At 44.1% G+C, this 27180-nt stretch overlaps 1 protein-coding gene across 2 annotated transcripts in view; it reads left to right on the top strand.

The window, feature by feature from the left end:
* Positions 1-27180, top strand: part of FBXW8 (F-box and WD repeat domain containing 8) — a 116565-nt gene that overhangs the window by 17810 nt on the left and 71575 nt on the right. For both annotated transcript variants that reach the window (XM_060118850.1, XM_060118849.1), the window contains 2 exons: positions 10285-10449; positions 14154-14242. In XM_060118850.1, the coding sequence (XP_059974833.1) occupies positions 10285-10449; positions 14154-14242 (254 nt within the window). The remainder of the gene's footprint in view (positions 1-10284; positions 10450-14153; positions 14243-27180) is intronic.

Here is a 27180-nt window from a genome sequence, read left to right as displayed (position 1 = left end):
CTAAGCCAGGATTTTTTTCGTAGAGCTTTTGCACAAAGATGACGATGGATGGCCAGTAGTTTGTGACTTGGCTTTGTTTTTTTCAAGCATTAAAAGAAAACCACAAAGTAATAAAAATAAGTAGCATTTTCATTTGTTTCTCATGGTGTTTTTATTTTTGAAACAGGAAAAGGGCCTTCTGTTGAATGGAATGTCCTGCTGCTTTATGATTTTATTTTAGAGGGGGCTCGCTCTCTCCGTCTCGCTCTTTCTCTCTGGTTCTCTTTTAATTTAGCCGCCTTGGGATTTCAGTGAAAGTGGTTGGGCCACTTATGTGGAATTGGCACCATAAACTATATGAGTGCCCTTGGAGAAAACCTGTTTGCTTAGATCCTTATGCCAAATTGGTAACTGACTAACAGTAAGGAACCCTGATTGGGGCGGACTTCTGAGATTTCATTATGCCACAGACTATACTGGAGAATTGATTTGGCTCTTGACTTTGTCTCCTTTCTGCATCCCCTCTCTTTTCTGCTTTGTGAGGCTTTACGCTTCAAAACTAAAGTCCCCTTACGTTAGTTTGTGATCCTGTGTACCCTGAATGCTGACCTTCCTAGCTCCTTGGTATCCATACTTGTCCCTCGAGGGATTTAGTATCTCTGTGGGAGAGCATCATGCTGGGATGTCTCAAACAGTGTGGGTTTTAGTAAGCAGTTATGCTTGGGGCAGTTCATTGAGCAGTTTATCGTTTTGCTACTTATAATTTTTTGTTCTTTTGTGTGTGTGTGTGTATGTGTGTGTATGTCCACAGGATTTCCAAACACTTTAAAGGGTAATATTTTAAAATGGACAACAATGACAAAATTGTCGATTTCGAAATTACAAAATTGTTTGGTTTTTATGAGAAAAGTGAGTGTGCTGTTATATTACAACATGAGTAATTCTAAGGAGTAAAGGTTTTTAAGTATTTACCGATGTTCATTTAAAAAACTTTAAAAGTAATTAGAAATTCATAAGTTGCAAAAAATAGTGCAGAGAAGTTCTGTGTACCCTTCCCCCAGTTTCCTCCATTGGTAATGTCTTGCAGACTGTAGCCCAATATCAAAACCAGGAATTGACATTTGCAGAGTCCATGGAGCTTATTCAGATTTCACCAGTTTAATACTCACTTATTTGTGTGTATTTAAGTCTACGCAGTTTTATCATGTGTGTAGATTTGAGTGACCACACAGTCAAGATATAGAATTTTCATCACAAGAATCCTGCTACTCTTTTATAGCCATGTCCTTCCCTAACCCCTGGCAACCTCGAATTTGTTCTCCATCTCTATAACTTTATTTTTTCATTTTCAATTTTAGCATATATTTTAGTTATGTGTATTTCCTAATGTGTAAGTTTAGATATAGAGCTGCAAAGGCAACAGGGCCATGATTTTCAAGTAAAAGGTAGAAAAACATCCTTGAAGAATGTAATAAAGAAAAAGAAAGAAGATGGGAGAGGTTAAAAACTTAAGATTTATGTTAAAATTGGCAAGCAAGAAGTACGTGTTGCAAAAATAAATAAGTAGCTCTGGAACTAAAGCCCAGTGTATTAGATTATGATATTTCAAGTTTCAAGGCAAATGTGATCTTATGATCTTCCCAGATGTCCAAATAGGAGAAACTAAAATTTGAGTTTTTCTAGCTACAGATCTTAATGACATTTTTTTTTTTTTTTTTTTCTTTTTGCGGTATGCGGGCCTCTCACTGTTGTGGCCTCTCCCGTTGCGGAGCACAGGCTCCGGATGCGCAGGCCCAGCGGCCATGGCTCACGGGCCCAGCCGCTCCGCGGCATATGGGATCCTCCCAGACCGGGGCACGAACCCGTATCCCCTGCATCGGCAGGCGGACTCTCAACCACTGCGCCACCAGGGAGGCCCCTTAATGACATTTTTAAAGGTTGGGAATTTAGAGCCAAGCGTGCCTGGTTGATTTTCAGAGCAGAAATTATTCTGAGGACCTGTAGTTGCTGGCAGGGTTCCGTTAGTTCTTAATTTCCACCTTTGCCCCCAGACTTCTCTCAGGGAGATATGTGCATGCCTGACACCCAAGCATCCACAGAAATTTCCTTTTGATTCCCCAGGTTGCAGTGGCTGCTCCCTCTAAAAGGGGTTAGGGAGAAGCAAAGCAACTCCGGAAAAAAAGATGGGGAACTAGATGAAACAAGAATGGCAAAATATTGATAATCATTTGAACAGAGTGGGGGTGACTTGGGAGTTTTTTACGCTGTTCACTTTACTTTTGTGTGGTTGAAATTTTTCATATTAAAATTTAAAAGAGAAAAAAATCAGAAAGCAAGAGATTATATTTGAATAAGAAAGTCAAAGCCTTCTGAGAGCAGCAAATGCCAGGAGCTGACCTTTGAAAATAAAAACAATCCAGTTTTTTTTCATAATTTTTGAATTTTATTTTATTTTTTTATACAGCAGGTTCTTATTAGTTATCTATTTTATATATATTAGTGTATACATGTCAATCCCAACCTCCCAATTCATCACACCACCACCACCCCCTGCCACCGCTTCCCCCCCTTGGTGTCCATACATTTGTTCTCTACATCTGTCTCTATTTGTGCCTTGCAGACTGGTTGATCTGTACCATTTTTCTAGGTTCCACAAGTATGCGTTAATATGCGATATTTGTTTTTCTCTCTCTGACTTACTTTGTATGACAGTCTCTAGATCCATCCATGTCTCTACAAATGATCCAATTTCATTCCTTTTTATGGATGAGTAACATTCCATTGTATATATGTACAACATCTTCTTTATCCATTTGTTGATGGGCATTTAGGTTGCATCCATGACCTGGCTATTGTAAATAGTGCTGCAGTGAACATTGGGGTGCATGTGTCTTTTTGAATTATGGTTTTCTCTGGCTATATGCCCAGCAATCCAGTTTCTTTAGGTGTTGAACTTAAAAAAAAAAAAAAAAGTTGGACTTATTCTTCTCATTCAGTTATTTACAGAGGGCCTACTATGTGCCATGTACCATTCTACATGGTGAACAAAACATAAAAACCCCTGCCTTTTGGAAAGCTTTACATTATGTGCAGTATCTATATCATTAAATATCGAATATATCTGATGGTGGTAAGTGCTATGGAGAAAAATGAGACAACAGAGATGATGTTGGGGGTTGCATCATCTGGGGTGGCCAGGGAAGACTTCCTAGAGAAGGTGACCTTTCAGCAGAGACCTGAGGAGGGAAGAAGGAAGCTGGGCAGGTCTCTGGCAGAGGGGGATAGCAGGTGCAGAGGCCTTGAGGCGAGTGTACCTGTTGTGTGAGGAACAGCAGGAAGGTCAGACTGGCTAGGCTGTGGCAGCCGAGTAATGGCCTCCCTGAGATGTTCATGCCCTAATCCTCAGGCCTGTGACTATGTTATCTTTTATGGTAAAAAGACCGTTGCAGATGTAAGTTAAGGATCTTCACATGGAGTCATCTTGGATTATCCAGGTGGGTTCATTGTGACCTCAGAGCTCCTTAGAGGGAGGCAGGAGGTCAGAGAGGAGAGGAGATGCTATGTTGCTGGCTTTGAAAATGGAGGAAGAGGTTGCAAGCCAAGGAATGTACATGGCCCCTCAAAGCTGGAAAAGGTGAAGAAACAGATCGTCCCCTGAAGCCTCCAGGAGGAATGCAACCCTGCTGCCAACACCTTGATTTTATTTTATTTTTTGGCCACGCTGTGCAGCTTATGGGGTCTTAGTTCCCCAACCTGGGATTGAACCCGTGCCTCCTGCAGTGGAAACATGGACCTCCAGGGAGTTCCCCCAACACCTTGATTTTAGACTTCTGGCCCCCAGAACTGTAAGAGAATAAATGTGTGTCATTTAAAGCCGTAAGTTTGTAATAAGTTGTTAGAATATCAATAGGAAACTAACACAGGGATGTAGTGAGCAAACAGGGCTAAGAGAAGGAGAGATGGTCCAAATTCAAAAGGCACTTAATCTGTTAACAGAACTTGAACTTTTATTCTGAATGAGATGGGAAGCCATTGAAGTGTTTTAATCAGAGGAGTGACAAGGTCTGACTTATATGTTAAAAGGGATCATTTTCGCTGCCATGTGAAGAATATGCCGGGGGACAAGGCCGGCAGCAAGGAGACCAGTTTGAAGGCTACATGGTGGTTTGGACCAGGACTGTGCTGGTAGAAGTGGGTGGAGTCAGGGTTGCTGACGGGTTGGGTGTGGGGAGAGGAGGAAGAGTCAGCAGGACTCCAGGGTGTTTGGCCTGAGCAGCTGGGTGGATGAGGTTACCATTACTAACCAGGGGAAATGGTGGGATGAGCAAGTCTGGGGGGAAGATCAGCACTTGAATGTGAGGCTGCAGGTGGGTTCTGGGTTGAACTCAGGGTTGAAGATGTAAATTTGGAAGCAGTCAGCACATGGATGGTATTTAAAGCCAGGAAACTGAGTGTAGATAGAGGAGGAGATTAGGGGTTGGGCCCTGGCACGACAGTGAGTAGACGATAAGCAGACTGAGAAGGCGGTACCTGTGAGCTGGGAAGAAACCTAGGGTGCACAGTCCTCTGAACCAAGGGAGAGCAATTTTCAAGGAGGTGAAAGTGATCAAAGGTAACAAGCGGTCAAGTGAGAGGAGGGCTGAGAAAAGACTGCTGGGTTTAACAAAGGGAGGTCAGTGGTGTGTCCTCCCCAGGTAGACTTCCTTATGTCATTGTGTGACTGGAACAGTGACACTTTTTCCCCTGTTGTGGGCCTCACTGGTAACCTTAATCCAGGCAGAGTTAATAAAGCTAGTTTTTGAGACAAGGGTTTTTTTTTTTTTTTTTTTAATGCTGCAATTCATAGTGGTGCTATAAAGCAAAATGCTGGAGACACTTTTATTAGCAAATTCTTGCAGCTGAGGCTCACTCAGTGGGACTTTTGCTGGGCAGGGCCAGTCCAATCCTAGTGTATTAAAGAAAGACCATTAGGCCTTTGGAAAATTCAGGCTCGTAAACTTTCTAGATTTAATGTAATTTAAGAAATCAAAACAATTAGATTTCCTTTTGGTGATACTCTTTAAAATTTACTTGTGAAAGTTTTAACTAGGTGTTTTTCTTGTTGATTTTTTCCCCCTTCAGGATTAAAAGAAATTCTTACAGCCTGTCATTTTTGTTCTCCTTTAAAAGAAGAATAAAAAGGCAACCCTCTCTTTTTCATTTGCTAAAGAAATTGTTGGCACATTTGTGTTCAATACCTAATCGTAGATACAATCCTGATCCCTTTTTGGAAGTAATTCTCACCTCTAGCTTTTATAAATCCCTCAAAGAGCTTTATTGTTTGTTTTCCAGGATTAAACTTTATCCTGAATATTATTTTCTACAGAAGAGGCCCTGTGGTCTAGGGGTTAGTGGTGGCGATGACGCACCGAAACATCAACTTTTTGTTCTCAGGTTTTTATCCCATAACCCTGTTGTACAAATTTCAGATTGTGTTATTTAAGACAATTTGACATTTTCTTCAAAGCTGATATAAAAAAATGTTTTCGGCTTCCAAGATTTTTTAAGGTCTGACATATATTTGAGAGTTCTTGAAAGTCCCTGAAAAGTTTCTCCGTTTTAAAGTGGCTGGAATTTGTACAGTTTAGTACTCATTAAAACTCATCCAGAATGTTTAATTGGGATATTCTAGTTTGTAGTCACTGAGCATTGAATTTGGATCCTCCTGAAATGATGATGATTCACTGGCTTCATCTAACAAAGTGCAGCCTTGTAGCTAATTTTTGGACTGCAGAATTACAAAGATTACCCGCTGTTGGGGGCCAGTCTTGTGATCCAACTCGACTGTAAGGGCAGAGACCAGAACTTTTCCCTCTAGCTTCCTCAGCCATGGGCAGGCGGCCCCAATCTGGTCATGTCCGTGGGGTGTCACCACCTGCAAAAGGTGTCAGTTTGGCAGGTTGAGGTGGAAAGTAGATAAGAATTGCTGGCCTTAGTGCCTGCGTACAGTTGGTGCCCAATATATGTTTTAATTGACTGAGTGATACCTATATCAGTGTTCTGTAAGGTGTCCTCTGGAGGACACTGGGCTTTTGAGACACTCCTTGTAAGAAGAGTTCAGGAGCCAGATAAGTTCGAGGAATGCAGCCTCTTATATTTCCTTCTTAGAGATATGCAACACGTGTCAGTCTGTTAAAAGCTCTGAGAAGTTCTGCAGTGAAGAGTCCTGCTTAGTTTTGTTTAAACCAGTGTTCTCCAAACTCGTGTGACCGTGGAATCCTTTTTTTTTTTTTTTTTTTTCTTTTTGCGGTATGTGGGCCTCTCACTGTTGTGGCCTCTCCCGTTGCGGAGCACAGGCTCCGGATGCGCAGGCCCAGCGGCCATGGCTCACGGGCCCAGCCTCTCCGCGGCATATGGGATCCTCCCAGACCGGGGCACGAACCCGTATCCCCTGCATCGGCAGGCGGACTCTCAACCACTTGCGCCACCAGGGAGGCCCCGTGGAATCCTTTTTTAAAGTAACTTATTAATACCCTAAGGAGCTGCTATTCTATTGAATATGCTTTGGGAAGTGCTGGTCTGTGTAGTGAAATAATGAGTCTGGGTCTTTCATCTAGTAGTTACATTTCATAAATTCTACAAAATTTTACATTTTATAATTTTTACACAAAAGCGCTGATGTATCCCAGGGATCAGAGTAAACTGCCATGTGGTTGGCTAGCACTTTGTGCCTTTGAGAACCCATGAGGGTGTCTGTGTGTTCACCCTTATACTTTATTTAACCCTGAATTGCAGGGGCCTATGGGAGAAGTACTCTGCTCTGGAGCTATTTGAGCTGTAGCCTGGCTCCGTCACAGCTGATGTTGGTCTGTCCCTATCTGTGCTTCATGATTGCCTAGTGCTGAGACTCACTTTGGCACAGACAGATGGACAGACACCACCCAGTGTCATGGACAGGCTCAGCTGTGAACCAAACATGCCAAAAATAAAATCATGGTGTTCTGTCTAGTCGAAACTGGAACTCCAGTGTTACTGAGTCATTATCCCATTCTTTATTGCCTGACCACTTGTGATCAGATGAGGGTTTGTTTCCCCGATGCCTTTATGGCTAAGATGGAGAAGTGTGGGATGACAGTGTGGTTAAGTGGATTTGTAACTGATGCTGTGGCCGTGCCTGGGGTGGGCTGCTTAATGGATCCATGTCAGCCTTGGGGGAGGGCTCTAGTGGTTTGCCACGGGCTCCGTCCTCAGCCCTATCCTGGTGAATTTTTTTAAATAATTAAGACATGAAGCCCCACAGACTGTATTTTGCTGATGACTTATGTAAAGGAAAAGTAGCATACCTACAATGGATAACAGAATTGAGATGCAAAAATGATATAAAATGCTGGGGGTGGGTATGTGCGATGAGCTGGAATTTAAAATGGATAGAAGGTTTAGAAACTTAAGAATTTAAGTTTAAAACATAATAGTGTGAGAGTAAGAAATGGGGACTTTTTTTTTCTTTAATTGCAACTTGTATTTAAAAAGACTCTGAAGATTGATAAATACCAAACTGAGGTTACTGTTGGCGAGAAAAGGATGTGGACACTGGGAGATGCATAGGAGTTTTAAGCTTATTGGTAATATTTCTTAAGCAGGGTGGTGTATCCGTGGGTGTTTGTAATATGTACCTTTTTGTCTGCCTTAAATATTTAATAAAATAAACAGACTCCAGAAGCTCTGGACCATACGTTCTGTAACCATGAGGATGTATCTTCAAGTGAAGTAGCAAATTAGTATCTGGTAAAATCCTCTGTTCATGGCACTTGACAGTCTATATCTGGGGTATTGTTTAGTCCTGAGTATCACTTTTGAAGAGGGACACCAGAGATGCATAAATACTAGGGTACATCTCAGAGATAATGGGTAGGGGAGCTAGTCCTATGACAATTAGTTGGAGAAAATGGGTGTGTTTAGACCAGTGAAGAAGTGACTAAGGGGAAATGTGATGGCTGCCTTCAGCCATTTAAGGAGCTGTCAGTATGTCTTTTTTGTTCCTCTTTTCCTATATTACTATCTTCTTTTTTTTTTTTAAGAAGTTTATTTATTTAAGTGTGTTGGGTCTTCGTTGCTGCACGTGGGCTTTCTCTAGTTGTGGCGAGCGGGGGCTACTCTTTGTTGTGCACGGGCTTCTCATTTGTGGTGGCTTCTCTTGTGGAGCACGGGCTCTAGGCGTGTGGGCTTCAGTAGTTGTGGCACACGGGCTTAGTTGCTCCGTGGCGTGTGGGATCTTCCCAGACCAGGGCTCGAACCCGTATCCCCTGCATTGGCACGTGGATTATTAACCACTGTGCCACCAGGGAAGCCCTGTTTGGTTCTTTAAAAAAAAATAAAATATTGTCTCTTTGTCAATATTCTCTACTTTGTGAGACATTTTGCTCATAAGTTTATTTCTTTAGATATGCTTTCCTTTAGTATTTTGAATATATTTATAATGGGGTATCCCACTCCCCAGGTTTTCCTTTTAAGGCTTTCGATTAGCCTCCTTTTAGCCCTACTTGGTAGTGCCATGTCAGGCAGCTGCACTGTTAAACAGTTGTCCCTTATTTTTTTCTGACAAATGCCCTGGATATAGGACAGAGTTAGATCTAAGTCAGATTAGATAAAGACAAGCCATGAGAACAGAGCTTTCTAGCAAGCTGCCAGACAGGCCAAATAGTGACGGTTCTCTGGGGATGGTAGCTTTGCAGAGCTATAAACCCATTTGGCCTCTCTGGGAGCTGCTAGACTGCTGGTTTTTACAGCTGCTATAGTTGGAGGCTGTTGGTTTTCAAGGCTACCATGGAGCTAGAGGATGAGGATGGGATTAATGCAAGTCAAGACAATACAAAGGTTGCTATTCTTACCAAGATTCAGCCATTTTTCTTGAATAGATGCTTCTCAGAATGTTGCAAGCCTTTAGTTAATTTCTAGAGTTCTGAAAAAGTTGATTTTGACAGTTTTTGGCAGTATTCTTGTTGGTTTTGTGGAGGAGCAGATTTTCGGAGATCTACAACTCTGTAGTCCTGGAAGCTAACTCCCTAGAGGTATTTCTCAAATGAGGCGCCCTTGTGTCATGAGAGTCTGCCATGCACGTGCTGTGTGCTCTCTCTCTGTCTCGTGTTCTCTCTTCTTGTCTGAGTATTTGATGTCTTGAAGTGGCCCCAAGGGAGTGTTAAGGAGCACACGTTACCATGAACCACTGGTCGTGACTCTTACTGTATTAGAAGTGAGGCTAAACCTTTGGGTGGACAGCAAGCAGAGTGTGGTGCAGACCCTGGATCACGTTGATCTGCTGGATCAGTTTCTCATTTTGCGAGCAGAGTCCATCTTTTGCAGTCTGCCCAGCTTTGTACATTATCCCATGATGAAGTAAATCCATCATTCCCCAAAGTTAGGGTTGGAAGACAAAGCACTAATAGCTAAAATGGCCATTTCCTCTGGATACTGTTGGGATTTGAAATTCAGTCCAGTCATAATATTAATTTCTCTATATCAGATCTTTTTTTTTTTTTTTTCCCTGCATTACGCGGGCCTCTCACTGTTGTGGCCTCTCCCGTTGCGGAGCACAGGCCCTGGACGCACAGGCTCAGTGGCCATGGCTCACGGGCCCAGCCGCTCCACGGCATGTGGGATCTTCCCGGACCGGGGCACGAACCCGTGTCCCCTGCATCGGCAGGCGGACTCTCAACCACTGCGCCACCAGGGAAGCCCTCTATATCAGATCTTACCATCCTAGAGAATTGCTTGAGTTTTCTGTTAAATAATTTTTTTAATCTACGCATTTAAAATCTAAGTTTTTGCACATAATATAAATCTGAATTTCTCATATGACTAGAAGTTTTGGGTTATGGATATTTTATTACAGCTCTTTACTTCAGACGTCATTGGTCTCTAGCTCTATAAGAGGGAAATACAAGTGCTTATTGGTAAAAAGTAAAGAGATTCTGTTCTGAAAAACTGTGTATGATTTTATATCTATTAACGTGTTACAGTGTGTATTTTATGCCTTTTATGTATTTGTGTATTTTTTCTCTTTATATTTTATACATATATATGTATAAAATAATTTAACCAAGTAGTTTAAAATGTGATATTACATGGTAGTACAACAATTTTGAAATCTTGAAAGATAAAACAGGAAACATTTGCTTGTATTTTTTTTCGCCTCAGAGTGTTTTGTTAATGAGACATTTTATACTGCCATAAACCCAGGGCAGTAATAAAGGTGTTGATTGATTTTTGGATGACAAGGGACTTCTCTAATTGCAGAATTTGACATTTGTGTCACTTCTGCTGTTTTAGGTGAGCAAGACGTGGAAGGTGATTGCAGAAGATGAAGTACTCTGGTACAGGCTGTGCCAGCAGGAAGGGCACCTTCCCGAGAGCAGCATCTCCGATTATTCTTGCTGGAAGCTCATCTTCCAAGAGTGCCGAGCCAAGGAACACATGTTAAGAACCAACTGGAAGGTAGGCAGTGGCCAATATCATTACCTGTAGGGGAATAGCCTGCAAGGACACAGGAATCCGAGCCCGGGATTAAACACCGAGTCCTTCCAATTTCACCTGAGATTAACTGCCAGAAACAAAGAGAGGAGGAGGATGGTGAGCGTCCGTTCAGCCGTTGGTGATTTGTTGCCCCTTTTGTTGCCCATTAGAGTATCTGCCCTTGTTTTCAAGCACACTCTTTGGGAGCGTCCTGTTGTCCTCTAGGAGAGGAGGGGCGAGACCGAGGATCCGGTCCCCTCGCCTCTGATGGTCGGGGTCTTTGGGCTAGTGCTCAGTGCAGCCCCTTTTCACTGCCACCATCTCCCTGGATGGACCAAGAAAGCACCGCCTGAATACAGAAGAGGGGCTGAAAATGCTATTTCCAGCAAATTCTAAGAGGGAGATCATTAAGCATCTCTAAGTACTGGCTTCTCTTCCCTCACATAACCTATTGGCTTGCTTCCATAACATTTATCACTTCAGAATTTCTACAGAAATATTAGATCACAGCTATGAATTTGCACAGAACAGTGTTTCTGTAGAAAATAACTGTCAAGAACAGTGTTACATAAAGCTGTTTAAGGCATGACAAGACAGCAGTGTGGTGCCCGTTTCTTCCCACCTGGGTAGCTGGAAATTCAGTTGGAAGGAAAGGACAGAGCTGTATTCTTTCCCCTCCCGTAAAGGTCAATCCTAATAGACTTTGAGATTAACAGGCTTCTGCTCATTACTGATCGTGACGTATTGCCTATGTGCATGTCTGTCCCCAGTCACCCCATAACCTGATTAGTGACCGATACTCTTGATCTGGGCAGCGTCACAGTTGCTAGCAAAGTTAATAAGAGTAGTGTCCCTCTAACTCGGGTTTCTCAACCCCAGCACTAGTGCCATCTGGGACCGATACTTTGCAGTGAGGGCTGTCCTGGGCATTGCAGGATCTTCCGCAGCATGTCCAGCCTCTCCCCAGTATATGCCAGAAGCGTTCTCTTCCTCCCCGCAGCTCTGACAACCAAAAAGTCTTCAGACCAGTCCGATGTCCCCTGAGGGCAAAATCAGCCCTGGGTGAGAACCATCCTTCTAAAGAGGATTAACATAGCCATCCTTCGGCCATGAAGACCCACCACTAAGTACAAATCCCTCTGGCCCCCGCTCTGTGTATCCACTCCAGGTAATAAACTCGCATGGAGCGCCCCCCTCGCCCTCTTGCCCATTCGCTTGGTTATGTCTGCGTGAAGGACATAAGTGAGAGCAGGCATTGGGTTTGCCAAAGCTGCTTAGACAGGCTGGGGGCCGGAAGGCAGAGGGTCTGAGCCTGGCAGGAGGAGCCATAATTTAAGGAAAGCTTGAGAGTGAGGCATTTGCTAGGGCCTTTCTGTCCGGGAAGGAGGGATACTTTTGAGATTTGTGAGCATGAGAGCTGGAGATATTCCATGTACCCTGGCTCGAATTCATAAATGTCAGATTCTAAGAGAGAAAGCAGCAGCTGAGTTCTTTGTTTCCTCTTTGGTATTAGAAAGCTAGGGAGGGAAGCAGGTACAGCCGCCTCATCCAGGCTGGAGGGGGCAGAAGTGAAGGTGTTTAAAGACCCGCCTCATAGCATCTGGCACTTAATGCCAGTATACAGGTTACATGCAATCTAACTGAACGTCTGTTCTGTTGTTTTTCTCCAGCAAGCCCAAAGCCATGTGTTTGATAAGTGCTCAATAAGAGGTCGTTGCTTGAATGACCTGGAGTCAAACTGCAGGGAGACTGGAGGGAGGCTTCTCTGTGGAGTGTCTCTGGCCCATTTCCTGCACTGTTACCTGTGAGGACTACAGAAGTAAAATGTCAAATGACGACTCTTGCGTTAACTGTAGTGATGGGATTCTTGTGATTCTAGAATGAAAGGAATTCTTATGAAAACATGAAAGGTAGTGCAGAGCAAGGTGTTTTCCCTTTGTGTGCCTCTGCTTTCTCATCTCTAATGTGGAGCTGAGAGTAGCTGTGTCTAATGATATATCTAACACTCCTCCCACAGGGCGTGGCCTGTGTCTGCTGCTCAGTTAGCATTGGCCTTGGCACGCAGATGCTATGGTTTGGTGCTATTCGTGGTCAACCTCAGGATGGGTTGGGAAGGTGATTTGGTGTGGCATCTCCTAGGTTGGTGTTTGAGGAAGCTGAGAAGGGGCCCCAGGGTTCTCAGTACTTCCACACAGGGGATGACCTGTGAATGCAGGAACTTACCTGGACCTGCAGTTCAGAGCCAGCGTGCAAATGATGCTCCTTTCCCTGGTGTTTGCATACACTCATTTCACTGTAGCATTCTAGGATCTCTCTAATCCAGAATACCAGTGTGGGGTTGGAGCCCTTGATGGGGAGGAAGCCACGTGACGAAACTTAGTGGAGGACGTGAGCACGCAGGCCCTCTCCTTTTCTTTCAATAGCTTGTCCCTCAAAAGAGCTTTGCTTTTCTTGTCATTTTGTCTGTGACCCTCGAACAGATGATTCTCAAGTCCTTCCCTTCCATCCCCATGTCTCCACTAGCAGGACAGCCCCACCTGGATGTGTCCAGTTGTGTCCCTCAGCCTTGGACTTGGTCCTCGAGTTCAGTGAGATCACCATGCAGACCGTCTTGCACAGTGCCTGGAGTACAGCTGCTTAATAAACGTTGGCTTTAATGGAACAGATGTCATCATCTGTCTCCTAATAATATAAATAGTAATAGTAACTACCATTTATTGAAAACCTGCTGTGTGCTGAGAACTGTGCTTGCCATTTACACACACTGTTTCTAATCCTTGTGCTGGTACAGCAAAGTTGAAATTATGGATGGCTTGGTATTTTTTTTTTTAATTGAAGTATATAGTTGACTTACAATATTGTTTCAGGCGTACAGCAAAGCAACTCAGTTATGTGTATATATTTTTTGATGGCTTGGTGTTGAATACCTTTTATTCATGCTTGCTTTTTGGCTTAACTGTCCTGCCCTGCCCTTCCCAACATCCCACATGTAAATACTTTCTATTCTTCAAGATTCCCTTTATTTTAAAAATAATTATTTTATTTATACATATTTTGAATCAATAAATAAACAATCGTGTTGCAGTAAATCAAAAGTCATAAAAGGGCATCTACTGGAAAATACATCTCCCTCTCACCTCTCTCCACCTACCACCTAGTTCCCTCCTCAGGAGCAACTGTGTTACGGGTTTTAGGGTTTCCTTTAAATACCATTTCCATGAACCTCTGACCTCTCAGTCAAAAACAATGTCTTTTCTTTTCCCCATCCTGATTTTTATCTTGTTGTATATACTTTTTCATTTTATCCTGAGAGCATTTATAAGAGGTGTTAACAGGTAAAATACCATTAACTACTTTCTCTCCTCTGAACTGAACTTTTTAAATACACTTTATACATGTCTTCACTAGCAGCCTACTGCAGAGTGGAGAGGTTAACGTCCTGTAATCCCCTCAGGGACAGGGCCAGCGTCTCGCGTGTCCCGTGCCCAGGAGTTTCATTCAGTATGCTTGTAACTCATAAATACATAGCTTAACATATTAGTTGTCTTTGTCCTTTCAAATGTCTTGATAACTATGGACACGGTCCATGCCATAAAAAAACTGCCATGAATGTAGTTGAGAGCGAAATGCTTTGTCTCCCAGCTATCCAGAGAATAGTATAAACCGCACCCCCTTTTCTTATGCAGAATCGCAAAGGTGCCGTGAGTGAGCTGGAACACATTCCTGACGCAGTTTTATGTGATGTGCATTCTCACGATGGTGTTGTCATTGCTGGGTAAGCAAAAACAGTTTTTCAGTTAATATTCTTCATCCTAAGGTCTTTCACTTTTCATGGACCACCCTCTGCGTCCCAGCCACCTTATTCTCCCTTGGGAGTGCGTGCCTTCCCACTTACAGCCCTCGTGGAGATGGGCCGTCTCCATGACTCTATCCTCCAGTAGTTGAGATCTCTGAAGCTAGTGGTGAGAAGCGAGTGGTGTGGAGCGGCTCTGTAATCCATTTGTGTCTTGTATCTTTTGAGCTTTTAAATCACTCTTATGGCATGTTCTGTTAGATTTTCATTAAGGCAAACAGTTTGTATTTTATGAAGACATAAAAAAGTCAAGCAATAATAATAAGTGTTGGCAGAAACAGGTGCTTTTTTTTTTTTTTTTTTTTTTTGCGGTATGTGGGCCTCTCACCATTGTAGCCTCTCCCGTTGTGGAGCACAGGCTCCGGACGCGCAGGCTCAGCGGCCATGGCCACGGGCCCAGCTGCTCCGCGGCATGTGGGATCTTCCCGGACCGGGGCACGAACCCGTGTCCCCTGCATCGGCAGGCGGACTCTAAACCACTGCGCCATCAGGGAAGCCCCAGGTGCTATTCTTGCTCTCTTGTTCTGAAGCCTTTATTATGAGGAAGGGCTGTGGCCACAGGTAATCTTCCTTCCCCACTACACAGTTCGTATTTGCAGTTAACTTGCCCTGAAATAGGCTTTTTGTTTGTCTCCATTGCCAAGAAATTTAATTCTAACTTCTGTAAATTCCTTTGGCTTCTGTTCCAAAAACCACTTTCATGAATTCTTCATATTTTATTACAGAGATGTTTTTATGTGTTTCTTTAATGTATAATAAGAAGATAACTTTCTTCTTGGATTAACAAGATGTCTTGAACTGGAGTCTCACATTGTGTACTTAATGCCATAGAGACCAGGACACGTAAACTTCTGAGTCTGGATTGACTTCGGAGTGAGACACCTAAAAGTGGTTTCTACCTGGAGGAGCAAACAAAAACAAACCTTGGACTTAACAGCTTAGTAGTAGGAGAGCCTTTTTTTTTAAAGAAAACTCTTTCCTTCAGAAGCATTCCTTAATTGAAATTTCCAAGAGTCAGATTATTTTAATATTTTGTGGTCCGTAGTACCTATGTAAAAGTATTTTGCTTCAAACAAGATAAGCCTTAGGAGGAACACTTTCCATTAGCTTGTGTTTTACTGGCCATGATTTTGAGGCCAGTAAATACCCTTCTTGGGAGTGCTATAGAACTGTTACTTTCAGAAAAATTAATGGACCAGAAATCTAGAATTTTATCCCTTCAGTTACCAGTGTGGCTCAAGGCTTCTGCCCCTCATTGCTCAAGTATGGGCCTGAGAGCTCATGCTAGGGAAAATTCTTTTCACCTGCTAATTCTGAGATTCCTCAATAACTCCCAAAGGGACTGGGATCATTCTAGCTTAAAGAAGTTTCCTGGTGTGTCAGAGGCCTTTGAGGACAGACTGTTGAGCCTGAACTGAAAGAGTCATAAAAGGAATTAGAAATAAGGGAGACGATTCTCGAAAGCCAATTATGAATTTCTTATCTGGACACTAGTCCAGATGCCAGTCCTTCTTTCCTGCCTCTCCGTTCCCTCGAGGCCTGCTCAACATTACAGATTATGCCAGCACAAAGCAAAGCGATGGCAGAGTTTAGTGGATCGATAAGATGAAACTTGATGTGTGGGTCAGAGAGGCTCCTCATGGCCCCTCTTTCTAAGAGAACCTTACGTTTATGGCCTAGCATCAGATACTTCAATCTTGCTTGTATATAGAGCATTTTGTGTTTATCATTAAAATTTTATTAGGTGGTTACGATGCTTGTTTTCTGGGTCAGATCTTGAATCCCTTTTCATTTGAGACAGCGGTGTTTGTGGTTACCTCATTCCCAATCAATGTTGTATTCACCAGGCTTTCTGCAGTTATGTATCTCCAAGGAGCTTCTTAAAGAGACAGTGGCCATCTCACCATTTCCTTCTCTTTTACTTCTCTTGCATTTCTCCTATTTTGCATCTTCCCTTCCTTTTTCTCTATTTTTTTACACAAGTAGAATCTGTTCAGATGCTTAGTTTTTTTATATCTGCAGCTAACCGATGTGACATTTTTGCATTTAAACCTGTTAAATGTATTTTATATAATTGATGAAGATTATGTTGCAGAATCTCGCCCCAGCTTCTTCCCAGCTTTTCAGTCCTTTCGTGTGAATGTTCCTGGTTTGGAGCTGCATTGCTTAGGCTTAGACTAATTTGTGTCACACTTAAGCTTAGAGCGAACCCAGTCTTGGCTCTGCCTTACTCTTCTTTGCGCACAGAAACAGGGCACCCTTCAGACACGCATTCACTCGGACACGCTGAGACACTCGAGTCCCTGTCCAGTGAAAGGACCTGGACGCCTCTCACCTGAGGTTTGTTTTTCCAGCAGAGGAAACAGACGTTATTCTCAAAGCTTTTGATCTTTCACTCCTGTCCATGAGTGTTTGCTTCCTTTCCTATCTCATGGGTGATAGTTCTCCAGTTACCTTTTCCTGATGTTTGGAGCCTTTGAAATTTGTTTCCAACCTCCCTTTCTCCTCATTATTCTTCCCAGGGCACCTTTGGTTCCCGACCCCCCACCACACTGTCCTAGTTACCTCTGACCATGTCATTTTTTTAACTTGAGATGCAATTTCCATACCATAAAATCCACCCTTTTAAATTGTGTCAGTGATTTTTAGTATATTCACAAGGTTGTATAACTGCCCACCATTATCTAATTCTAGAACGTTTTCATTACCCCCAAAAGTAACCCAGTCCCCGTTTTTTCACGCCCAGCTCAAGCCTTGCCTCCTCCCACAGGTTCCATGGGGCGCTAGCCTATTAGCACCCACTGCCGCTCCGACCGGGCGTCTACCCTCCTCACACCTCCGGAGGGGTGATTATCTGCAGCTTATAAGGCAGCTAATCGCGCGGCCTTGAGGCTTCGCCTAAGCATTTTTGTCTTAACTTTACAGCCATGTATTTTTTTTTTCAGTTAATTTGTAAGCATCTTTTAAAAGTAGAGGTGATATATAATATTTCATTAAATGCTCTGTAGTACTAATACATTTTTGTTAGTCTGAATACATTTTTGTTAGTCTGAAAAAAAGCATTAACATTTGATAGACTCCCTTCCCCCCACCTGTATACTACATGTTACGTGGGAAGCTGGAGGAATTCCTACTTTCTTTTGTCTGTTCTCCGACTTCGTTTTTTTCAACTTAGAATCACACAGCTTGAAACCCGGAAGGAACTTAGAGATTCTCTTCGGAAACGCGCATTCTGGGTGAGGTAGCTGAGGCCCCGCAGGGTCCGGGGAGTGCGGCTGGCACCCGTGCCCGCCTGCCCCGCGGTGCTTCTGTCAGGGGCGTGCAGAGAGCCGGGCCCCGGCGCTGCCTTCTCCAGCCCTCGCTCGCTACTCTGATGGCTTGGCTATTATAGCGTCACTTTGGTTTCTTTTATGGCATGTATGGACCTTTCCTTTCTGTTAAAAATGAAAACGGTAGTAAAACCACATTGTCTTTGCAAAACTATTAGAAAGTGGAGAAGAGAAATTCCACCTAAATCCCTAAATTCCCTAAATGCTACCACAATTCCCGTTGTGGTTTTTGGTGTGTACCGTTTATTTTTCTGCCTGTTTTTTAATACATATTTTAATTACTGGATTTAGGCAGATGGATTTTTATTTTTTCCAGATTACGAAATTATTTTAGGGACTTCCCTGGCAGTCCAGTGGTTAAGACTCTGCACTTCCACTGCAGGGGGCACGGGTTCGATCCATAGGTGGGGAACTAGGATCCTGAATGCCGTGTGGCACAGCCAAGAAATTTTTAAAAAGAAATTATTTTAAAATGCATTCATAATCCTCAACTTCTTTTCCATTTAACTTTTTGCCTTGAAGTCTCTAAACCATCCCTCAAACCCCGTCTCCTGAGTGCACCTTCCTTTTTTTCGGTCAGTGCCATAAATAAAGGTAAAGATCAAGAGTTTGATCTTGTTGACTGTACCATCTTAAAATGGTGGGGGCCATGTATTAAGCATGTTTGTAACCTCAGAGCCTAACACCAGTCCCAGCACCGAGGAAACTTTGGGGAAGGTATGTAGAGAAGGAAAACTCCTTGCACTTCTGAGACCCTGCACTCTCTGAGCCTCCTTACCGCATCTTTGACTTACCAAACTCTTACTCTGGCCCTTCCTCGTGCCTCTCTGTGGTGTCATGTGGCCACCTAGCAGTGATATGCACCATCCCAGAAAATACCAGAAACAGTTGTTTTCTTTGCTGGTCAGGTAAGTCGAAGTTCCTTCAACGGTGACTATGTATGTAATTCAAATACAACCTTTACTTTGATTTTTTTCTGGATAAAATTTCCCATTTCTTTAACCTGAGAATAATTTGTGCTGAGAAGCCACCAATCTCTGCGATAAGCCACCTGTCTCTTTCTCTCAGAGCTCAACCTCTGTCTGTTTTCTTTGTGATCTGGTAGCGTTCCTGAAATTCGGTGAGGTTTAGTGTGTGCCTTCCTTGGATTTAGAAGAAGAGATGTTATCTAGAAAGTTGGTTGATAATAAGTGATTAGGAAGCATGGTGTTTGTTTCTTTGTTTTTGTTTGTTTGTGGTGAGAGCTCTGAGAATTTTAGAATGTCTCTCAAATTATACGTTTAGCATTGAGGGAAAAGACTAGAAGGGACGAGGTTATGACGGCATCCGCGTCCTGTTTTGTGAGGCCTAGACTGTCCTCTTTCTCCACAGTTGCACTCTGGGAGTTAAGGGTGTTGAAAACAGATGACATCGTGAGTTCAGAAGGGTCACATTATAACCTGAGATGTAGGTCTAGGTATAATTTGCCAGGAATATATTCGCTTTACTGCCATCTAGTGAAGGAGAGCATCTCGGGTAAAACTTGCGGGAGAAAGTCAAGCGGGGGGCTCACTGGGAGCCTTGTGCCAGCTCTGCTAACCATTAAGCTATTAGCTCGCGAGAAGCTTTTATCAGATGCCCAGGAGTATGGTGGTGTTTTGCAATGAAGTCCCTCCTCACTGTTACTTAAGATTCATAAGTCTGAAGCGTTTCAGTTTGCATAAGAAAGCACACTATTCACATTAGAGGACCATTCCCCGTGCCCCCCGCCCCCGTTTTGGTTTTAAAAAACATCACGCCCCCTCTTTGTGTCAAGGTTTTTCTCAACACTCCTAAATGCCTCTCCTTCCATTTTCCACTGTGGTGATCTGCCTTTTTAGGGTGCAACTCCTGCCTTGACTGGAAGGAACAGTGACTGTGTATCCATGTTTCTTCCCTGTCAAGTGTGGTTGGAGGGAAAACTGGATCGTCTGATGTCTCCAAGTGCTAGGTGTCTTCTTTCCCTGAAAAGTACTCAGTTGTCCTGTTTGGTCTCCTGCATTTCCTCCATCTCCGTTCCCTCTGAGGCAAGTGACACCAAGCAAAACCGCCCACACATCTCTAGCAGCCAAGTGACCTCTGGCTGTCGTTCTGGCTTTTATCCTTCCTAGAGCTCTGTCACAACCTGGACAGAGTCGAGAGGGTTGCCAGTCTTATGTAGACATGAAGCAACATTTTTTTTTTTTTTTTTTTTTTTTTTTTTTTGCGGTATGCGGGCCTCTCACTGTTGTGGCCTCCCCCGTCGCGGAGCACAGGCTCCGGACGCGCAGGCTCCGGACGCGCAGGCTCAGCGGCCATGGCTCACGGGCCCAGCCGCTCCGCGGCATATGGGATCCTCCCAGACCGGGGCACGAACCCGCATCCCCTGCATCGGCAGGCGGACTCTCAACCACTTGCGCCACCAGGGAGGCCCCATGAAGCAACATTTTGAGCTTCCAGTTTATATATGTAAAATTTGGTGTCTGAATCTCTGGTTGGTTCACTTTGCCTATTGACACTTTATTGGAATGTTATCATTGTTTATAATTAAGAACTGTTGGAAAATAATAGTTCAGACATAGGCACGTGTCTAAGGTAACTTGAAATATCTTGCTTTTAGCCATTTTTTCTCCACTTTTCCCAGTAATTAAAAATGTGCCTTTGTATTGACCATGCACCATGCCAAAATATGGCTTTGATCTGAAATAGTGTGTATTTGCCCTGAATTTTACAACACTTGCTATTCAGGAGCTGAGGACCTCAAGGATGGTGTTTATAATACTCTAGCTTCATGTGAATGTATAAAAATGGATAATACCTAGGATTACTTTGAGGCTCTTGAGATGATAACAGATGCTTTGTAAATACAGATTGGTGATAAAAATTGAGGCTCTTGAGATGCTAACAGATGCTTTGTAAATACAGATTGGTGATAAAAATTGCGTTAGATAAATGTCACCCCATATTTATACTTACTAAGGACTTGCTTTCTGTCTTCTTTTTAAAAAACTTTTTCTCTTGACAGTTCCTTTCAACCTTGCGTTATATAGATTTTGTGCTGCTGCTTATTATGACATTGGATTGTTTCCCATAAAGAATTCGATCATTACCCGCTAGGGACCTCTTTTTATAAATACTTTTATTTATTTATTTTCTGCTGTGAGGTATACATGCTTTTCTGGTAAATAAGTCTGAGGTAAGATATTGATAAGAGACCAGAGGAGAGCTTTACATTTATTATATCCTTAATGAAGGAGCTCCAGAATATCCTTAATAAATACTGGTGAACTCATGACTGCATTTATCCATCTCTGGCTCTCCAAGGAATAATGGGAAGGGCCACAGCTACAGTAACTCTGCATAATCATCATTGACTCTGACTCTATTGATTGTGATTAACCAAGATGTATGGAAAACAGTTTTCAGTGTGTAGTGCATGGATCTCGTAAGGTCCATTAAGATGTTCATTATTTTTCAATTGATGCATCTTAAGCTGCCCTTGATGTTTGTAGTAGTGCATTTCCACAGAAAGACTGCACCGTGGGATTGAGTTCATTTTGTTAATTGCATAACACAACACAGTCATGTTTCATAGAAAACAGTAAATACTCTTGCTTTCATTGATTTGTAATCTTTGGTATTACTAAAGAAAGTATGGAGTATGTGTGACTAGATCCTAAAACCTCTGCATGTTAAGGGCATAAACGTTTCTTGAAACGTGGGCACTGCACTTGTAGGGACCCCTGCCTAATTGCTTTGTAGGCTTTAAACCACTTCCATCTTCTGAGTTTAAGTCAGAATCGTTCATTCAGTATGTACTAAGCACCGATGAATACTGCAGACACATTCCTTGCTCATAGGCCAAAGGGATACAGTTACAGGTGGTTACAGGACAGTGTGAGAGAGGTTAGGGTAGGGGAAGAGTGGGCACCATAACACACTGACTGGCGAGAGGCTCCTAGTGTAGGCTTCAGGTCCGGCAGGGTTTCTCCTGAGAAGTGACTTCTCAGTTGAGTCTGGAAGGGATGACTAGGAGTTGGCCAGGCAGAGTTTTTATTTATTTATTTATTTGGCTGCACCAGGTCTTCGTTGCGGCACGCAGGCTCCTTTAGTTGTGGCATTCGGCACCTAGTTCCCTGACCAGGTATCGAACCCGGGCCCCCTGCGTTGGGAGCATGGAGTCTTACCCACTGGGCCACCAGGGAAGTCCCCAGGCAGAGTTTTGTATGGAGTAAGGACGCAGGTAACTTGCATAGATTCCGTGGCTCCTCACTCCCAAACCAACGGTGGGCATGAAAAATCCGTGACAGCATTTATTTTTCTGGTGAGTTGGATGGAATACAGCTTCAGAATCCTTCTCAACACAGGGCTGTAGGCAGCCACTACTGATTTATTGGGTTTGACACACAAATGAAACCATTTGCTGTTCCTGGCCTGAGGCCTCATAACAAGGCTCCGTTTGGCTGCTGTGAGTACTTGATCAGAATAGACTTGTGACTTTGGGGGTGGCTGTATGAGTATGGTCCTGTAGAGGATGAAGTTTTACCAGCCATCCCACATGTGCTCCCACATCACCTGTGAAGCATGTGTAGGCGGCACCTTTGCATCTGCCCAGTCCCACGCCCCTTGCCAGCATACTGAGCTTTTTTGTTGTTGGCTTCTTGCCTTCCAGTTGAGCTGTAGTGGTAGAATTGATGAGTTAGGGTCAGGGGCTATGTCCCGCAAGCCTGAGTCACAGTATTGAAAACAGTAAGTTCCTTATATTGCACTTAAATGGGGATGGTTCTTAAAAGCCGTATGTGTTTACAGACACTCATCGGAGGAGGCAGAGTGACTTGTTGGCTAAAGCAGCAGTTAGAGAAAAGCCTGGGGACCCGGTTTGACCCCAGCTGTGCCACTAAAATGTTTCTTGTGACCTTGGGTAAGTCACTTAACCTGACTTCCAGATTCTTAAAACAGTGCCCCAGGTTGTTGTGAAGAGCCTTGAAAAAAATTTTTTTAGCAAATCACTGGCAGCTGGAAGCAAAATGGAACCATCCCCCCACAGCTCCCACCTGCTTGGCTCCTTAGACGAGGAGAAAGGTTCAAGGTTGTTTGTAGCTGTACAGCATTTCTTCCATTTTCTTCAGGTCTCCTAGTCCAAATAAGTAGTCTGCTTATTGGAAATGTTCTAGTTAATGAAAGCTCTTCAGTGGTAAATCATTTTAAATTGGCAGTTCCTCTGGTGTGCCGAGCTTGAAAGAGGCTCTATTCCCATTCTTTCAATAAAAAATCAGCTGTGGTCTCTGACCTATTTATTTGGAGGTAAACTCAATGTTGTCAAGCATAAAAAAAGACTGGGAAAAGCATACATCTTCACTGGTCCGTGCTGTGGGCCGGGACCTCCTTACTCGTTTGGAAAAGGCTTCTTTCTTAGTTTTTCTTTAGTGTTCTTACATCAGCTAATATATTAGTCGCAGTTGTACTTTGCACAGGCACTAATTAGAGAGCCATCAACATTGGGGTCCAAAGGCTTACTGACAATGCAACTGTCATAGTGGTGTCTTAATTGGTTGAGTGTAATTGTCATTAGGCAGCCGTAAAGACATCTGGAGCTCTGGAGAAAAATCAGCCCTTTCCCTACCTCCCTTTCCTATCTGTTCTTGCTTCTCCTGGCCAACGTTATTAAGCGCTTTTAGATCACATTTAGGGTTTGGTCCAGGTCCCTCTGCCCCAAACAATGTTTTACCCTCATGAAAATGTCTGTTTCTTTAGCACGAGTTCATTAACACAGTCTGAGCACCACTGCTGTGGTTGCTTTCATGTGTTAGATTTTAGAGCCTATTGCTGAGTCATCGTGTAGTACCTGCTGAAATAGGATATTTATTCTCTTTTCCCATCACAAAGGAGACACCGAGTCTTTTATATTTGCCTCGTGAGTTGTTTTGCAGCATTTATGCTATTATCATGCTTTTTGGCCATGAAGAATGGAGTTGATTTAAACGGATATATATGGAAAATTTCATGTTTACCAAAATAATTTAGCTAATTCCGTGTTTTATAGAGAGGTTTTAATCAGTTTGGAAGTAAATTCAAGAAGTCTGACGCATCTCGATGCCTGCATTCCGGGTGTTTCACTGCTCATTAGCACTAGAAGGTGGGCAGCAGAAAGAAAAGGAGATGCCACTCAAACCAGCTGGGGACCCCCTTCTTCCAGCTGTGTGTAAGGCACTGTGACGGGGGCTGTGGCGTTGAGGTGGGGCGTTCACGAGGACTTCACGGTCAGGGTGAGGAGACGTGGGATGTAGCAGTGAATGCCATTTCTTCAGGTCCAAGGGCACAGTAGTTGTTGAGTCAGAGAGGCTTCATGGAGGAGGAGGGCCTGGGCTAGGCCTTGAGACGTTGGTGGGCTTGAGTGAGGTAGGTGGTTCTCAATCTTGGTGGCACGTTGGGAAACACTGTTGTCTGGTTCCACCCCCAGAGAGTCAGATTTCATTGATCTGGTGTGCCCTTGGGTATTGGGAGTTTTAAAAGCATCCCAGGTGACTCTAATGTGTAGCCAAGGTTGACCCACCCAGCTGGGTCATGGGGAGGGAAGGGGCTCCAGAAAGGTGGAGCCAAGGTGCAGAGGCACCTATGGTGTGGAAGCCAGTGAACGGCAGGCCTGCCTAGAGGCCAGCTCATGCTAAGGAAGAGGAGGAAATGAGGCTGAAAGAGGGGTGGAGGCCAGTTTATGGAGAGTTCTCAGTGCCTGGCCGTTAGTTAAAGCTTCATTCAGTGTGGTGTTGAGGCCTCAGGATTTACAGAGGGCTTCCTAGGTGTCAAGTACTATTCTAGTTCTACTGTTCTGGTCACTGGATCAACATCAGTGACCAAGACCCAACCCCTGACCTTAGAAGCTTGTGGGTTCGTACGGGAGGTGAACAGTCAGATGACTACACACGTACTCACACAATTGCCACGAGAGGAAAGTCTAGACCGCTGTCATGGTAGATGATAAGGCTCGCGGGGTCTAGTGTGGAGGGCGAGGGAGAGAGGGAGAGAGATCCACGTAGTCAGGTATTTTTTTTTTTTTTTTTCTTTTTGTGGTATGCGGGCCTCTCACCGTTGTGGCCTCTCCCGTTGCGGAGCACAGGCTCCGGATGCGCAGGCCCAGCGGCCATGGCTCACGGGCCCAGCCGCTCCGCGGCATATGGGATCCTCCCAGACCGGGGCACGAACCCGTATCCCCTGCATCGGCAGGCGGACTCTTAACCACTTGCGCCACCAGGGAGGCCCCGTAGTCAGGTATTTTTGAGGGCTTGGCTGGTGCGGGGCTGGCTGCAGGTGGGCGAGGCTCAGGAGTGAGGAGGCTGCCGTGGGGCGGCTGGGAGCTGATGCGGGAGCAGGACCCGGTGGCAGCCTGGGAACGAGAAGAGCAGGACGGGCGTGCGGACCGCATGTGTAGCAGTGTGGGTGGCCGGGGAAGGAGGTGTTGAGGAGCCCCTCGGTTTTGTACCAGTGACCTGGGATGGGTGCTGTCACCGACAGAATCAGGAACTTGCAACAGGCCAGTCTGGTTGTGGGCTGAGGCTTTCTGAGGAGAGCACGTGTTTAATTTTAGGTGGGTGGAATTGCAGTGGGAAGGGGACAACCTCATGGAAGAAAAGGCTGGTCGGGAGCCTTTTAGATGTGAAAAGGTGCTCCTCTCTGTGTGACCTCTGCCCTCCGTCTCTCCTCTTCCCCCAGAAGAGAGAGACAGATTGTATTTCATAGCTCACGGTTGTGTGGTTCAGCAGTTTTCCAAGTTTTGGTTTGATTGTTGTTGCTTTACCTTGGAACTCCTTGTGTAAAGGGAGCTTGCGGATGGTGGAGCTCAGGCCACCCAAATCCTGTCCTCTGTACCCACTAAGGGGGCACCTCAAAGGACTACGTGAAGACGGCTGGTGTGGTCCCATATACAGGCCATAAGAGACAGAATGACCAAGACTGATGGGAAGGAAATACATTTTCCTGGTTTGGGTACTGCTTTCTCTCAGAGTTCCGGAGTCCTCTGATCTCCTGAGGTCCCTCTGCCTTTCACTTACCTTCTCTGTGTTTCTGAAAGACATTGCCATTCTTACGCTTCTTTTCTGAACTGGCTGGTTCCTTTCACATGGAATTTAACCTTAAGAATCTAATAATCATACACAGCCTAGAAATTCAACCATGTTATCTCTGGTGAGTGTCTCTGTTGCTAAGCATGTGGCCTTATTGCAGGGAATGCTCGAGTCATTTTAGGGTGTCAGGGTGAGCCTGGTAGTTTTGGTGCAGTGCAGTGTGTGTTCTTACGGAGGTTTCCTCATTGAAGGTGGTCTGGAGCACTGCCTGGAGGGTCTGGGAGCCAGCGGCCATGCTTTGGCCGTGGCGATATCAATATCTGCCTTTGCTTGTGCATCGCCAGGTGTAATGACACTCATGGAGTGAGCGTTTCTATTTACTGGAAGATCAGTGGTCAGACAGAGCCCCATCAGTCCAGTTTTAGAAAGCACATCTCTCCTATTTGCCTCTTTACACTACGCATACACTCCAGTCACTGTCCTACAGGGAGAGAGTCCAGTGCTCCAACCTAGAGAATGTGTGTGACAGAATGGCCTTTGAATTCATAATGTACGTATTTGCTGTCAACTAATAATTTGAGGGAAACACTGCTACATTTAGTAAATGAAGCATTCCTGAATCAGAATATTCCCAGTTTCTTTATTAAGAAACCTCACATGAGAAATTCATCTATAACTACTTCCTAGATGCATCATGTCATAGACTTCAGTAATTAAACAAATCTTGGAGTTATCTTGTTCAATTCTACACTTGTAATGTGAGGTCAGAGAATTAACTATGGCTTGGCCTCAGGAAGACAGAACACCTTTACAGTTGTCTGCCTGTCTCTGTGTTTGTGTGGGTTCATCATGAGACTCTTACCCCGTTTCTTTTTTTTAAAAAATCTTTATTGGAGTATAATTGCTTCACAATGCTATGTTAGTTTCTGTTGTACAACAAAGTGAATCAGCCATATGCATACATATATCCCCATATCCCCTCCCTCTAGGTCGTCACAAAGCACCGACCTGATCTCCCTGTACTCAGCCATAAAAAGAAACAAAATTGAGTTATTTGTAGTGAGGTGGATGGACCTAGAGTCTGTCACGCAGAGTGAAGTCAGAGAAAGAAAAACAAATACCGTACGCTAACGCATATATATGGAATCTAAAAGAAAAAAAAATGGTACTGATAAACCTAGTGGCAGGGCGGGAATAAAGACACAGACACAGAGAAGGGACTTGAGGACACGGGGCTGGAGGGGAGAGGTAGAAGCTGGGGTGAAGTGAGAGGAGCATCGATATACATCCATTACCCCGTTTCTAACGTGCTTTCCCACCGTTGCTTTACATGCTGAATCAAACCCCCTGTAGCAGATGTGAGGAGCTTAGCGTAGACACCTCAGGGGCAGCCAGCACACCACCTCATCACCTGGCCATTCCATTAACGTCAGGGCCTGGTGTCTGAGCAGGTTCCGGCCCTGCCTTGGCTTCGATG

The sequence above is a fragment of the Mesoplodon densirostris genome, chromosome 15, assembly GCF_025265405.1.
Source record: "Mesoplodon densirostris isolate mMesDen1 chromosome 15, mMesDen1 primary haplotype, whole genome shotgun sequence".
Taxonomy (NCBI): Eukaryota; Metazoa; Chordata; class Mammalia; order Artiodactyla; family Ziphiidae; genus Mesoplodon; species Mesoplodon densirostris.
The sequence above is the reverse complement of the archived record's forward strand: the minus strand, read 5'-3'. Positions and strand labels throughout refer to the sequence as shown.